Source organism: Anabrus simplex, chromosome 3 (assembly GCF_040414725.1).
Source record: "Anabrus simplex isolate iqAnaSimp1 chromosome 3, ASM4041472v1, whole genome shotgun sequence".
NCBI lineage: Eukaryota > Metazoa > Arthropoda > Insecta > Orthoptera > Tettigoniidae > Anabrus > Anabrus simplex.
Genome location: NC_090267.1, coordinates 329,043,630 through 329,060,622, shown reverse-complemented (window position 1 = coordinate 329,060,622; position 16,993 = coordinate 329,043,630). Strand labels below are relative to the sequence as shown.

The window sequence follows — 16,993 nt, the reverse complement described above, 5'->3', positions numbered from 1 at the left end:
AAGTTTCGTTAGTGCTGAATACTTGTGGATGATGCTGTCATGTTGATTGACTACGAGAACAGCTATCGCTTGTCTCTGCTCTAGTACAGTTGGTGAAGTCTCTTCAACGTGCTCTGATCGAGGCCACTCAGATGATGATTTTGATAACCACACTGGCCCTTCCGACCAAAGCAAAGAAGATTGTAAATTTTGTGCACTGACACTTCAGATATTAAATCAGCAGGGTTGTGTTATGACTGAATATGGTGCCAATCTTCGATAATTTCGAAACATATCGTCGCCATAAGACCTATCTGTGTCGGTGCGACGTAAAATCCCTAGCAAAAAAAAAATAAAAAAAATTCAAAACAGTATCCTTTGCACCATGAACAAGCGATCATGGCAGACTGTCAACAATTTGCACACCTTATATGGAATAACGGGTATTAGAACATGTAGAGGGCATTCCTGGTATGAGTGTCTGAAGAATAGCCTCAGCTAAAAGTGTTATCTGGGCAGCCTCAGTTACTCTATCCATTCCATGTGGTGTGCATCCAAGCTCTGCTGCCACACGATCGGGACCCACTGGATTCCACTTCTGCAGTTGTTTCTCCAGACATGTGCCCATTATCTGTAGTTCACAGTGAAGGATTTGTTTACAGATGAGGCGGGTTTTATGTGAGATGGTATCGTAAATTTTCATAATACCTATGTATGGGCTGATGCAAATCCACATGCAGTGGAAGAAAGACAATACCAGCACAAATTTACCCCATTAGCGTACTAATTTTAACAAGCCAACCAAGCATGCGTAACATATAGTTTTACACTACTAGTTTTATACATGTAATCTGCATCGTACTGAAATTTTAATCATACTTGTGTTTGATGTGATGATAAACTGCAACCTGAAGAACACTTTTAGAATTTTTTAGAGGTGTGAAACACCGTAAAACACTCCAGGAAGTGCAAAGCCACCAAACACTTTCCACACTCATATCTTGTTGCACTTTTTTTTCTTTTTTTCTTGTCAGCCTTGCATACAACAGAATCATGGCATTGAGTCTTTTGTTTTAAGGGTTTGGGTATAAACCTTAAGAAGTGTGCCCACTGAGCTGTCTGGAACCTAACAGGTGAAGTGCCCTTTTGTGGCGTGCCCCATCTCGGATAGTTAGGAAGCACAATGTGCTCAAGAATATGTTCTGCTAGGAGGACTCTAAATTCTGTGAAGTGCTGTTTCTTTCTCGTGATCTTTTTCTGGATTGCAGAGCTCTTGAATATTGCAATATCCATTAGATATAATAATATGGGAAAGATGACAGCTGCTGATCCTGTTTATCTATACCATCCGTGGTAGTGTGTCGGCCTCCGGATCCCAAGATAGCGGGTTCGAACCCGGCAGAGGTAGTCAGATTTTTGAAGGGCGGAAAAAAGTCCATTCGACACTCCATATCGTACGATGTCGGCATGTAAAAGATCTCTGGTGATACATTTGGTATTTACCCGACAAAATTAATTCAATCTCAGCCATAGATGCCCAAGAGAGATCCGGTTTACTCTAGGTCCACTAGATGGCAGACAGAGTAAACCGGAACGTCGAAATTGACGAGCAGACAGCCAGATGGCGTCAAATCGAAATGTCTGCAAAACGGTAGCTGAGGCCATACGATTATTATTATGCAATTGTAATCTATTATTACATTTGTCTTTGAGATTACAGTATTGGGTTTTGCTCTCTCATTTTCCTGTGCCTATCAATTCTTCCTTATCATGGTTAGTGGATAGAACAGTGACATCTTTCCTGTCCATCCGTTTCAGTGCCATCATCTTGTGTGAATACACCACCATGTTATCCCCTTTCTCCATTTTCCCCGACCTGAACTCGTGTGACATGTTTTTCCTATTGACGTGCATTGTACCTACTGCATTTGTTTTTTGGAAGAAAAAATTTAGAACAGGCAGGGTGAAGTATACTAGTTATCAGCATAAACTGTGTGCCCCTTCTCAAGATATGGTTCCATCAGTTGCGTGACTATGGCCTCACTCAACAACATTCCAGTCACTTCTGCTTCGGCTGTTTTTTTTTCCTTTCTCCTGTATAAATAGAAAATCCCAGACATTATCCACTGTCAGACTCAAATTTTATAATTTTTATGCCAAATCAGGCCCTTTTCTATGGATTGAATTGGATGTAGCACAGTCTTCCCCTAAATTTTACTAGACATATCTACTACTATATCCTGCTCTGGATAGTAAACATCTCTGAAATTTCTTTGCAAATGGTTTACAAAGGTTGCAGTTTTTCTGGGCCTGTCATTTTCCATGTGAGTTTCATTATTTATGAAATTTAGTAAGGATTACGAATCTTTTGAGAAGCATGACCGGAGAAAAAGGGAGTAAGTACAAACTTTCGGATGGACCAATATGATTGTAAGTTCTTTTTTTACTTGAGCCATGAGACACGTAAAGCAAAATAACCCTTGATTTCATCTGTTATGGGAAACAATTGACGCATACTGGGTGACATAGAATTTTTTTGAAAACAATCTGATCGGCAAAACGGTTTGTTTTGGTAGCAATTTCATCATATAAACAGTCGTGAACCATGTGTGGAAAAATGTCTGAAAGGGGAGGGGTCCGGTGGGAGGTTCCTGTTTATGGTGGGATTTATTCCAGAATGTCCTGTAAAACTGCATTTGAATGGTTTATCACGTGTTTTACTCCAATTCCAGCTGTCTTCCTTCGAATACTTTGTTTTTGGGGGCAGGTTGGGCTTCATCACTGTCATATTCAAACTCATCCTCACTGTGAACTTTTTGTCACACTGCTATCACTTTCACTGCTAGTAAATAAACCTGTATCAGTTTCTGAAGCTATATCACTGCCAGATTCACTCCTGCTATCCTGTAATATACGCTCAATTTCATTGGTCATAATACGAAGTTTGCTACGGCCGGCCATTTCTGCTGACTACCACGCGGGGAATCACACTACTTTGAGACCAGTTGCACTAGCCTGCAAAATAAAATTTTTTTTTGTGCGGTAAAAATGAAACTAGGTGGGTTTTATTAATTTCTGAACGCAGAATTCGAGAAAAAAAATAGTTTTGGCGAATCACGTCTGGTTTGGTGGCAATTTTACAAAACATTATATTGTTCTCACGTAAAATTGTTGATAGTATTGATTAAATTTGATGTATTAATGTAAATTTCAGCTTGCAAAACGTAATCATATTTTTCATGCATTGAATATACATAAATGCTGCTTTGTAAGCAAGTAGATAGTATGTATTATATTTTTAATGTATATTGAATTCATGGAACTGAAGCATAAAGCGCCTATTTAGTTTCGACTGTACAGTTGCTTTTAAATTAATATAACCATACCTTGAATAAAAATTACATGGACCGGGCGAGTTGGCCGTGCGCGTAGAGGCGTGCGGCTGTGAGCTTGCATCCGGGAGTTAGTAGGTTCGAATCCCACTATCAGCAGCCCTGAAAATGGTTTTCCGTGGTTTCCCATTTTCACACCAGGCAAATGCTGGGGCTGTACCTTAATTAAGGCCACGGCCGCTTCCTTCCAACTCCTTGTCCTTTCCTATCCCATCGTCGCCATAAGACCTATCTGTGTCGGTGCGACGTAAAGCCCCTAGCAAACAAAAAAAAATTACATGGTTAAACATACATAGTTTTGTTACTTACATTATGTGCAGGTTAGATTCACACCTCCGTCTTTTCCCGTTTTCCGTGGAATTTCCGGGTTTTCGAAGTTCTTGAATGATCTCTAGAAGGGTCGTCTCGTGCAATCGACCAACAGTAATCGGCCATCATATTCACATCCCAATGTCCCTGATAGCATCGTTCTGCATCTTTGAGATCCTGGTGAAACCTTTTACCTTGTTCTTCACTGACAGCTCCTAAATTTAGAGGGAAATAATCCAGATGCGAAGCTAAGAAATGAAGCTTAAGGCTCATATTACAACCGAGTTCCTTAAACTTTACCAACATTTTCCTTACAATTTCTTTTTATTGAGGGTCCTTAATGTTGCCAAGGAATTTAGTCACTACATCTTTGAATGCGTTCCATGCCTCTTCTCAATTTTGGTCATCGTGTCTGTGAAAATTTTATCCTTCATCTGTTTACGAATCTTTGGTCCATCAAATACGCCTTCTTTGATTTTTGCATCTAATAATGAGGGAAATTTAGTGGATAAATATTGGAAGAATAGGCTACTTTTATCTCATGCCTTGACATACAGTTTCATCAATCCAAATTTGATATGCAAGGGTGGAAGTAGAATTTTTTCACGGTCAATAAGACTTACATTCAAGACATTTTTGGATTCTGGTTGTAGTTGTTTCCTTTCTGTCCAATTCACTGTATCCCAATGTTTATCCCGTGCCCTGCTATCCTATTCGCATAGAAATGGGGAAATTTTGTATAGCCTTTTTGTTGTCCCAGCAACAATCCAATGATCTTCAAATCACTGCAAATTTGCCACCCATGCTCATGATATTTAATTTTTTCAAGGACCAACTTTAAGGTCTCGTATGTTTCAGACATTTTTGTGGAGTGTGCAAGTGGATGGATGCCAGAACATTTGTATTATGAAGCAAAACAGCCTTTAAACTTATTTTGGAAACACGCCAGTTACTAGGATCATACTCTTTCTCTCCCAATCGACGTAGAAGATTTGAAACATCCGTACAAAATACAAGTTCATCTTCGTGAGTATAATACTTTCGGACTGTTATCTTTGAAAGGAAACTGCTTTATCAGTCCATCATAAACATTGCATAAGGGCTGGGGCTTTTAACAGTCTGATTATTCAAGTGGTCTAAGATGAAAGACAAACTCTCAACTGTCTTATCTTCAATCCTACATACCTCGCGGTCTATTGCGTATCTGGGGGAGTTTGTTATGAATTTACCAGGAAATCCCCAACTACAAAATGAAAATTTAGACAGCAATAAACCTATAATAAAATGCAAAGAATAACAAATCGAATCACATAATTAAAAAAAGTTGCACGAGAACATCTCTCAACATTACATCTTACGAATTCATGCAGATACTAAAACACTGAATTGCATCAAAACTAGACGTGATAGGAAAAAAATAGCATCATTTTCGGAATCAGGGCAGCGATTTCCATAAGAATTATTTTCTATTTTACCGCAAAATCATGTTGGCTAGTGTTGCCTGTGGCGTAATGTGATCTACTATGTTCATTCTAACTTCAAGGGCGAGAGCAGATTTTCAGCTTTCAAACGGTATACTGCATGTCAAGCCATCTATGGACAGAAATAGTTGCAGAAGGCTGCCCATACTTAGACCGCCTGCCAGGTTGTCTTGTGTGCTATGTTCATTCATACACAAGAGGCCCCTACGTTCTACACAACAGATTGAATGGTCCTACATATCGTACCTTCTTTCAGGAGCAGTTACCTGTGTTGCTGGAGAACGTGTGACTGCAGGAATGACTGCAATTGTAGTTCATACATGATGGGGCACCAGCCCATTTTCATCGTAGGGTTAGGTGGCACCTAACACAGGTCTTCCATGAGCGATGTATTGGTCGGGGAGGACCAGTACCTTGGCTTGCCTATTCGCCTACTGTTAACTCTTTAGATTTTTGGCTTTAGGGACATGTAAAGACCATAGTGTACGCGATCCCCAAAAGTGATGTGGATAAACTACGAGAATGTGTGTTCAGTGCCTGTGATGCAATCCAGCAACATGCATGGATGTACCAACGAATGTGTGATTCCATGGGACATAGGGTGGGAGACTCAATTGCAGTGGATGGCGGTCACATCGAGCACATGTTGTAAAGGTTAGATCAGACACACAGTGATCATTGATGGTAGTGGTAGTGGACCGTACCGGTAACTCTGAAGATATTGGGTTTTGCGACCAATGTTTATAGGACCTTTTTACCTTCATTTTTTGTGTTCCGCCACCCTGTATAAAAAAAACAGACGATGCGATTTCAAAGAAGATAAAACAAAAAACACTCCAGAAAAATACCAACCCACATGGATGCATTCTACAGAATGCTAAAATACATATTATCACTACTAAGCCACTTGGATGCTTCTGCTTTCTTCTATACGGTGAATACTGTGTTTCATGTCGTATTTCTTTGAACATAGGGGACACTAGTTGTCATTTGAGGTTTGGATCTTTTCTGCATTGTGTAGAATGTTTTCCAGAGAAACGAAATAACATATAATCAAAAAATTTTAAAAATTTTGGGTGTTGGTCTTTTTCTGCATAACACTGTCCTATGTAGTCAAAATTTACTTGCAAACATTTTCACTGTTAACTGTTATGCCTTACAACATTGTGTGCAAACCTGTGTCAATGAATGAAGTGAATCCTCTTTGTACAACTGTTACAGAGAGAATCCAACTTCACTTATTTAGAAATCTTCAGTTAGGGAATCTAATAGTTTTCTTGCCTATTGAACTAGTTATCTGTGGTAAACTAGCTTCTTTGAAAGGGAAGAAATTACTTTTTCCACATTGAAAAAAAGTTTAAATATTCACTTTACTGAAAAACAGCCCTACCTGCCTATGTTAACTCTTAACAGTCTCAAAAATGGCCTTATCTTACATGGTTTCTTCCTTCGTTAATTTGGGATCCAGTGATAAGTTCAGGTAATACACAGAATATGCAGTTGTATTTGATAACCCTCCTGTCTTAAATTTCTTAACTTGGCATATGCAGTGTAGGTTAATATTTTAGTGATACAATATGCAGCAAAGCAAACAGTGCTGAAGTTACAAACATACCCTGAGCATCATGATACGTCATTGTAACATGCAAGGTGATGACTGCAACACGTTTCACACTGCTTCGGTATAGTATGTGTTCAAAATGTGTGCTCTCATGTCCCATGCATTGTTCTTCATGGTCTTCTAGATTGTTGGATATGTTGATGTGGTGGTGGTGTTAATTGATTTAAGAGGAAACTAATGTGTTTATGAGCACAGGTTGCTGCAAAGACACAAAAAATTACTATCTTCTCTTGTAATTCGGCAACATTCCTTAATGGGTCGTCTGGCTGGCAAACTGATTCTTTTAACGTGCCCCATGTGTAGGCATCTAGAGGAGTGGGAGAATTACGGGAATTTAAACGATCTCCAAAGTGCTGTTTCAGAAGTGCAAGTGACCCCTTAGCAGTGTGGGATGTAGCTGCATCTATAGTTGCAGTGCCAGGTTTTTGCTGACATTCAGTGCTGATTGATGTTCAGAGCATGTTTGTAGTTTTGGTACTAGGCTACCTGCTTCAGTGGGATGCACAAGCCTCCCCACTGTGGCAAGGTCACACGGTTCACTGTGAGGATGTCGATGGTATGAACGTGATAAATTTTGGTTCTGTCATAGCAAATAACTGTAACACCTGTTGTGAAATATTCTTTGTATGGTAGTTTGATGTAATGTTTCTATGTACTCCTCTCTGTTTTAGCCATGATCATATCGAAATATTGGTGAATGCTGCTGGTGAATTGCTTTTCTTCCGCCAGAGAGAAGGACCTTGGGTACCAACTTTACGCCTGTTGCATAAATGTATGTTAACTATAATTCTTAGGTTGCTTTATTACTTGTAAATAGATCATGATTAACAATTGATTAACAAATTTCCTTGTAGGAATACTTCTTACTGACTCTAATTCATCCTTTTTCAACTACTGACTCCCAGTATAGGAACACTCCAGGTTGTGTTTTTGATACAACAGCATATCACATATAAATGGGAATTAATTTTTAAAATTTATTGCATCAGCCAGAAAAAAATGCACATATAGAGATCACTTTTCTACATAGTGTCCTACCTTCGATACACATTTTCTCCATCGGATTGGTAAGTTTTTTATGCTGTCCTGATGGAAAGAAAAGGGGATTGTGTGGAGCTAGTTGCGCACAAACTCTTCTACACTTGCATCATCATTGAACTGCTGTCCTCCTAGGTCTGTTTGAGTGGCCCAAGCAAATGGTAGTCACAGGGCGATAAATCTGGACTGTACGGAGGGTGTTGCAGAGGTGTCCAGTGAATTTCCTCCAGTTTTTCCTGTGTTAAAGTGGCACTATGCGGCCTTGCATTGTCATGGAGAAGAATGACATTTCGGATCGGTTGCTGGTATCGCTTGTTGCGGTACGCAGCTTTTGCTTCATCCAAAAGGCAACAGTAATAAGCTGCATTAATTTTCCTTTGTTCATGAAGAAAATCCACCAGCAAAACACCCGCAGAGCCCCAGAAAACGGTTGCAAGCACCTTTCCAGCAGATGGGTGTGTTTTTGCCTTGACCGGACCTGCTTCTTTTTTCACCGCCCCTCCATGCTTGCTTGCTTTGACTCTGAGGTGTAATGATGCACCCAAGTTTCAATGAGTACAACGCAAGAAATCCTCTCCTTCCTCCTCATAACGACACAGGAGTCTCTGACAAACTTCCTGGCGTGAAGCTTTCTGTTCCTGGTTAAGGAGATGAGGAACCCATCTGGCTAGACAATTTTCTGAAATGGAGTTCATCTCGGATGATGTTTTGAACAATTCCGTAACTTATTCCTACGGCTAAAACAATTTTTGAAATTTTTATTTGCTGATCTTCACCAGTAATATCACGAATGGCAGCAATGTTGTTCGCAGTGATGCTTGTCCACAGTCTTTCACGAGGTTCATTTTCCACAGCTTCTCTTCCTGCCAGAATTTTTTTAGCCCACTCACACACTGGAGTCTGTGAAAGTATTTCTTCACCAAACTGTGCGCGGAGCCTTCTCAAAATTTTGGAAGTATTGGTGCCCTCTTTTGCGAGAAATTTGATAATGATGCGTTGCTCAACAGACGTGTGCATGTCTTGCTCACTCATGGCGTACTGAAGCAACCCAGATCTTCACAGTCCTTCTCCAGACACTCCCCCCTCCAACATCGTGGCAAAGCCCTGCCTCAGAATTATTACCAACAGCAGCGGTACATTCAAATTCCTGTTTATATTTGATCTGCCCTCATGTGAACATCACAGTTAAAAAAGTAGTTTTGTATGATGTGGTCGTATTATGCATGTGGTTCGAATTGTATCTGTTTATTGAAAATGTTGATGCTTTGTATATATATAATATATGGAGAGAGAGAGAGTGTGTGTGATGTGTGTGGGCTTTTTCTCCATATCTTTTATGAATGGTGCGAAAGAGTTGTTCGTAGGGTCACTTAGTGTATACATTCCAGAGGCAATCTGTATGTATAACAGCACCTTCCGGCTTGGTGAGGAACGTGAAACTACCACTCCCTTCATTTGAGCACACCACTTCAGTGATTCATAGGCTATCTATGACAGCTGATCCACCTACCTTGTGTCTGATGACTCAATATACGTATATATTCTATAAGATGAGGCAAATATAATATGAAAATTAACATTTCCAAGACTAAAGTGAGGTCAGTAGGAAGGAATCTAAGAGGATTGAATGTCGGGTAGAAAATACGAAATTGGAACGGGTGGTTTATTTCAAATACTTAGGATGTGTATGCTCCTGGGATAGTAGTATACATACTAGGTGAAATCAAATCAAAGTGCAGCCAAGTTAATGCAGTGAGTTTTCAGTTGCAAACAATAATATTCTGTAAGAAAGAAGTCAGCTCTTGGACAAAACTGTCTTTACATTGCTTTACTGACTTCGTTATACAGTAGTGTATGCTTGGCGGACTTAGGATATCTCATTCATAAGTTAGGAGTATGAGACATGAAAATAGCAAGAATGATTGCTGATACAAAAAGATGGGAACAGTGGCTGGAGGTACTCAAAATGAGGGAGATAAAGGCTAAGTTAGGAATTTACTTGCTGGATGAAGCTGTATGCATAAACTGGCTTCAGTGGTGGGATCATGGAGACATATGAAGGGAGATAGTTTTCCAAGAAAAATAATGGAATTGGTCATGGGATGTAGAGAAGTAGAGGGAGTCCAAGATGGTGATGATTAGATTCAGTTTTTAATGATTTAATAAGAGGTGGAATGAAACGAGGCCAGTGAGCTAGTTTCAAATAAAGAATTGTGAAGTTCTTCAGTTAATTCATAAAGGTTTGCAGATTGAATGCTGAAGGTCCTATTAGTCCCTAATATTGTATGTATTTTTTGCCTGCAACTGATAAAACTTTTTTTTTTTTAACAATATGCTTATACCAAAGAGCAAAAGTTCATATAGTCTTGCAGACAAATTGCAACGTTGATTAAGACATAGCCGGGCTGAGTGGCTCAGATGGTTGAGGCACTGGCCTTCTGACCCCAAGTTAGCAGGTTCGATCCTGGCTCAGTCCGGTGATATTTGAAGGTGCTCAGATACGTCAGCCTCATGTTGGTATAATTACTGGCACGTAATAGAACTCCCGCGGGACTAAATTCCGGCACCTCGGCGTCTCTGAAAACCATAAAAGTAGTTCGTGGGACGTAAAGCAGAGAACATTATTATTATTATTATTATTATTATTATTATTATTATTATTAATTAAGACATCGTAAACTTAATTGTAACAGTCATTTTGCCATCAGTTAATATATATTATAACTGTTATGTTCTTCAGTCTGCTGAAGCGAATTTTGAATAAATACATTTATAAACTACTTGAAAACAAAAACACATGGTAGCAGAATAATATCTGAAAAAGATTCAACTTGCATTAACTGAGTGAAAACTGAAAAGATATCGCAAAGAAAAAAAAAAAAAAAAGGGAAATTGATATTTACATACATAGTAACTTGTAGCATCAGTTTTAAATGTAACGTGTGCTAATCAAAGTCATCGATTGCAATGAAACTTGGCAGAATCATCAGTTAAGACATCAGAACAGTGTTGCACATTTGTTGTTGTATAAGTCGTCCACAGCACAACAAAATAAGTGATTCTGAACTGGTGTCCCCGTTTCTGCTAATGAAAATTTACATTAATGGAACACATGTTTATATACCGTATAAATGACCAGGATTTCGTGCTGCATAATACTTTCGCTTCCGTTATAAATTGAGAGCTATTAAAACCTTAGTATTTTGATATATTCATAAACCTGGGTGGATCAAATAGAAACGGACCTGATTTTATTGCTTGCTTGTAGAATGCCTGAGGGGTTTGATACTTTTAAGACGTGTGCTGTGGGTTCTGGGAGGAAGAGGTAGCCTCATGAGCTCTCCTTGTTGACAAGGTCAGTTGCTATCGCGATGAATGAGAGGGAGGTGCACGCCACTGTTACACGTGTTGTAATAAATTTTCATGTCAGTGCAAGTGAAAGTCGCTATCGTTCGCTGGCACATTTTGGAAAAAGAACACATTTATGGATCCAAGTGAAACACTGGTGCAGTGAGTTCAGGAAAGGACGTGAACATGAACATGGCCCATCCACGTCGCTTTCACACCAGCATCACGCCCCAGAACATCCAAGCTGTTAGTGAACTCATTGAAGCAGAGCCCCACCTAACAGTGCTGGGAATTACTCAAGAATTTGTCGTAAGCTATGGGAGTGTCCAATCATCCGGGAGGATTTGAGAATGTGAAAAGTTTCAGCTCGTTGGGTTCCGCAGTTACTGCATGAAGAATAGAAAGCTGTCCAAGTTGAAATATCTCAAAAACTTCTTATGAAGAGGAAAGTGACATTTTTGTTTGTTTGTTTGTTTGTTTGTTTGTTTGTTTGTTTGTTTGTTTGTTTGTTTGTTTGTTTGTTTGTTTGTGACAAAACCATCATATGTGATGAGACTTGGGTGCATCATTACACCCTCCAGTTGAAGAGTGTCAGTGTGTTGTGGAGGAGAAGCAGCGAACAGGCACTGGTGAAAGCAAGACAAGATTGTCTGCAGGTAGGGTCTTGTGCAGAGTATTCTGGAACTCAAAAGGTATCTTATTGGTTGATTTCCTTCAAGGACGGACCATTGATGCTGACTACTGCTCTGACCTCCTCAGTCAAGTTTGAGGTGCCTTCTGGGCAAAAAAGCTCAGTGCCCTAATCAGAGATATGCAGATTCTCCACGACAATGCACAACCCCTCATCACAGCAGCAATACAACAAAAATTGGCCGAAATGAATTGACGGCCCTTTCTCATCCACACTGTAGTCCAGATCTCTCACCATGCGATTTTCAAATGTTCAGCCAGCTTAAAGATGATGTTCGTAGACAGCGCTTCACAACTAATGAGGAGGTACAATATTTCGTGTGCAAGTGGTTGAACACCCGGTCTCAAACCTTTTTTGATAGTGGCATCAAAAAATTGCCTGACCATTGAAAGAAGTGCATAATAAGATGAGTGAATATGTAGAAAAATAAGAAAAATGTGCTTTTGAATTAATTTAGACAAACTAAATTTTTATTATCCCGTTTATATTTTACCCATCTAATACTTGGGCTTTGCAGAGACACAGCTTGTAGTCAGACAAAATCTGCAATTAAATGCTCTCATTTGAGTGATTTCTTCATACCATTCACTGGAATATGGAGTGAGGGAGTGGCGTGAGTCAAGTAATGATCCAAAACTTCTGGACAGCTATAGGCCAACATAAATTACCTAACAAATGGCCTTTGTAAGCTACTATTTGAAAGTATAGGTGAACCGATGACTTGTGTGAGCCTTGGAGGAGAGAGGACTCCTCACTAACTTCCAGTGTGGTTTTCACTCTCATCGGTGTGCCACCAATCATCTTGTCAGACTGGAGAGTGCCTTTTAGGCCTTTCTTCGCCATGTTCTTCAACCTGTAAAGGGCTTACGGTACTGGAAGTTTGCCAGTGCTTATTGAGAACTTCCTGTCTCTCTGGCTATTTCAGTTCGGAGTAGGGAGGGCATATTCTCAGTATTACGTTACTGCTGGGCCTGCAGTCGTTCATTGCTGAATGTAGGTAATTTAACTCTACATTTCAGCTCAGGGACAATGGGGGTTGCTGAGATTCAACAGATGGGCCCTGGCAGTTTTCAGTTTTCAGCAGCAAAATCCTTAGTTGTACACTTTGGTCGAAATGGGCCTGTGCAGTCAGAAATACAGCTCCACTTACAAAAGTGTTCTACCAGTGGTGGACCTCTGCAAGTTTATGGGACTTCATTTTGATAAGAGACTAATATGGCTGCCCCACATCTAGTCAATTGAAGGTTGTGGTGGTGATGGTGATTATTGTTTTAAGAGAAAATGCAGCTGTCCTCTAAAGAACACTAATGAGAGAGAAAAAGTGGAAGGGGTCCAACACTTCAAAAAATGAAGGTATGCCTGCTTGAAGAGACCTAACATGCTTAATTTTATCTGCAGCACTTTGTGGGGGGCTGACTGTACTGTGCTGCTAAGTTTTTACACAACTATGGTCATTTCGCATATCAGCTGGGTGATTGCATCGTTTAGTTCATTATCAATAAATGCACTGAACAATTTAGATAGTATACACCAGGGGTCTTCAAATGGCAGATTGCGGTCTGCATTTGGACCCTGATGCCTTTCTTTCCTGGACCTGAACGATTTATACGATATCAAGAGTGAGAAAGAAGGGGAAATTACAATTAAAAACAGTAAAAATATCTCTGGTGAGTAATGTACAAATTATGTTTCCTGGTCTAAAACATTATTTACTCCACAAATGGTACTGTAGTACCAGATTTTGGATGTATGAGAGTGAACAGGTTTCCCATTTGCTACTTTAGAACAAGAGAAGGCAACAAAGACATCTTTAAAAGTATTCTGGATTGTAGGTGGAGCATCCAATACAATTGTGAGCTTTGAAACAAAGAATGTCTTGTTGAAATGGTCAAAACGTTATTTCCAAGTGATGCAAAAAATGATACAATTCGTAAAAAGTATACGGCTGTATGCTGCCACAAATGTGCCAAGGTTAGAATTGTTATCAGTGGATGTTCATAGTAAACTCAAGTAGGAAATGAATGATGCATCTGTGTACTCTGTGGTTCTGGACAAATTTTCAGATAGTGCTGACTGTGCTCATCTGTGGTATATTTAGTTTCTTTAATGGTGTTCGATTTGTGGAATAATTGCTTGGCTTCAGTGCTGCTGAATGCTATTTACCTATTTCCTCGTAAAAATAATTGCTAAGAATTTGGATATTTATTGAACATCCTCCATCGTAAATTATTCCAATCCCTTACTTCTCTTCCAGAAAATTGAATATTTGGCCCAATTTGTCCTCTTCGATTCCAACTTGATCTTCATATTGTGATCTTTCGTACTTTTAAAAACACCACTCAGACTTATTTGTCTACTAATGTCATTCCTTGCCGCCTCTTCACTAACAGCTCGGAACATACCACTTATAGTTACAAATTCTTGTTATTATATCCACCTTATTCAATACATAAAAATAAAAATTGAATATTTGGCCCAATTTGTCCTCTTCGATTCCAACTTTATCTTCATATTGTGATCTTTCGTACTTTTAAAAACACCACTCAGACTTATTTGTCTACTAATGTCATTCCTTGCCGCCTCTTCACTAACAGCTCGGAACATACCACTTATAGTTACAAATTCTTGTTATTATATCCACCTTATTCAATACATAAAAATGTTTATTGTCTCTAAAAGGACATTTACTTATTATTATTATTATTATTATTATTATTATTATTATTATTATTATTATTATTATTATTTTATGACCGCATAGGATTACTTTAGTCAGTCCATCGTTCAGGTCTCTTTGAAGGGATTGTTCGGCCTTTGCGGTCCTCCCAGTACTTCTTCAGATGCTCTGATCTTCGTGCCCTTTCCTCAGTTGAAAGTATGTGTGTTGTTTCGTGTAAGTGTAAAGCGGAGGTTTGTATTCTTGAGTTTTGTATTGAATTTTATCTTATTTGTGGTGTCTTCCGTTGTAAGGCCTATTTCCTTCAGATTCTCTCTTACTTCTCTGATCCATTTACATCCTGTTGTAGTATTTTTGAGACGAGATTGCGTTGTACTAGTTGTTTCAGAAGTTTCTAATCCTGCATCCTCATGATATGTCCTAAAAATCCCAGTCTCCTCTTACGCATAGTATCTGTAATGGGTTCTAGCTCTTTGTACACGACTTTGTTAGGTATTATCCACCACTGTCCATCTTCCTGGTATTTTTTGTTGATGCAGGTTCTTCCAATCCTCCTTTCAGATTTCTGAAGTGTGTCAGTCTTTGATTATTTATTCAGGTGAAAAAGTGTTTCTGCTGCATATGTAGCTTCCAGTTTTATAATTGTGTTTTAGTGTTTTATTTTTGCATTTATTGATAGACATTTCTTTTTGTAGATATCCCATGTTCATTTTTGTGCTTTAGCTAATCTATTTGTTTTTGTTTGGATTGAGATTTTTTAATTTAGGTTATGTGTTATTACTTCTCCAAGATATTTAAATTGAGTTACTATTTTGATTTTATTACCATTTATGGTAACTTCTTTTAGTTGTGTTGGTTTTTGGGGCATAATTTCTGATTTTTCAAATGATATTTTGAGGCCAGTTTTATTTGCAATGTTTTGAAGTTCTGATATCTGGGGTTTTGCTCCTTTTATGTCCACTGCTAGTAATGCTAAATCGTCGGCAAAAACCAGACAATTTGTTTTGATTTTTCGGCCATTCTTTATTTTTGGGGGACATTTCCCAAACCATTCCCCCATTACCATTTCTAGAACACAATTAAATAATAGTGGTGAGGACATTTACTACAATACAAACATTAAATGGGACATGTTTCGCTCGTTGTGTTGAGCATCTTCAGCTATTTTGTACGATTATCTCAAGGTTGAGTCATAATATTAAACCTTGTTTTACAATTATTTGCTCATTAAAATGTTATTACACAATAAAATATCATTACTATATGAAAAGTAAACAGGAAGAAGTAACAATTCAAATGGGTCTATAATAGACTAGATGTTAATCATAGGAGGTTGATGTCCAAGTCATAGTAATGTGCCAATTAAATTGTAAGATTTGGCTAAAAATTCCCGTTTTTTCTAACACTGCAAGTTATTTATCAAAGTATAAATGTTCATATGAAGATTAATGAATTAGAAGATTAATATTCTCATTAGATGAGAATTACACCATTATTAAAAGATGAATCATTGGAGGATTGTAATCTGTTTTATGCGTTATACTTTTAGTCTTCACCGATCCCGAACTGATTTGAGTCGGCCAATATTTGCTGGTCTGTTTGTTATTGAAGCTTGGTTAAAAGGAACATGAATATTTGTTACTTAGTTGTTGGTGTGCTGTTTACTGCAACATTATGGATGAATATGTCTGTGACAAAAGAATGTTATGAGTGTGATGGTTCGTAATTGTTTTTATAGATTTTTAAGGTTGAAACATCACTTACCCCTTTTTATTTCACGCTTTAGTGCCTAGCTGTGCTTGTTGCAGTACTGAGACTATTTGTCATCGTGTTCTTACTTCTTGTGTAACACATATGGGGCAGGTGTGGTGGAGGGCGAGTAGGTGGGGAAGGTGAAGGAACTGTGGGCGGAGCGTTGGGTACTGGCATAATGTGAAGAGGATAGATAGGGGACGTAGGGGAAGGGGGTGTGGGCCGGGTATTGGATGCTGGCTTAACTTGTGGAGGGGAGTCTCTATGTATATTCAAGGTGGGAGTTATATTTGTTGACGTATTAGAAGGTTTATGGTTGAAAATTTTAAAAATTTTACTGTTATCTGATTTGAAGGCTTGTAGCAATTTTGGTAATTGTTGTATTAATGGGATTTTTATTTCAATTACATCGTTTCGGTTTTCTTCCCTATTGAAGTACTGATCTAAATAAGAATAAATGTTTTTATATTCGGTCATTAACTTTCCTTTTTCAATTCTTTCTATTATCTTGAGGTCTCTAACTATTGTACTAAATTGATGGCCGGTCTCTTTCATGTGGTTAGCCATTGCAGAATACTTACTGTATTTTAATGCATTATAGTGTTCCATATATCTTGTGATAAAACTATGCCCAGTCTGGCCAACATGTGAAAAATTGCACTGGCTGCATGTTAATCTATATATTCCAGAACCCTGATATCCATG

At 38.6% G+C, this 16,993-nt stretch overlaps 1 protein-coding gene across 1 annotated transcript in view; it reads left to right on the top strand.

Annotated features, from left to right (window-relative positions):
- Positions 1 to 16,993, top strand: part of MCTS1 (malignant T-cell-amplified sequence 1 homolog) — a 101,552-nt gene that overhangs the window by 35,929 nt on the left and 48,630 nt on the right. The window contains exon 3 of the mRNA XM_067144439.2: positions 7,454 to 7,554. Within this exon, the coding sequence (XP_067000540.1) occupies positions 7,454 to 7,554 (101 nt within the window). The remainder of the gene's footprint in view (positions 1 to 7,453; positions 7,555 to 16,993) is intronic.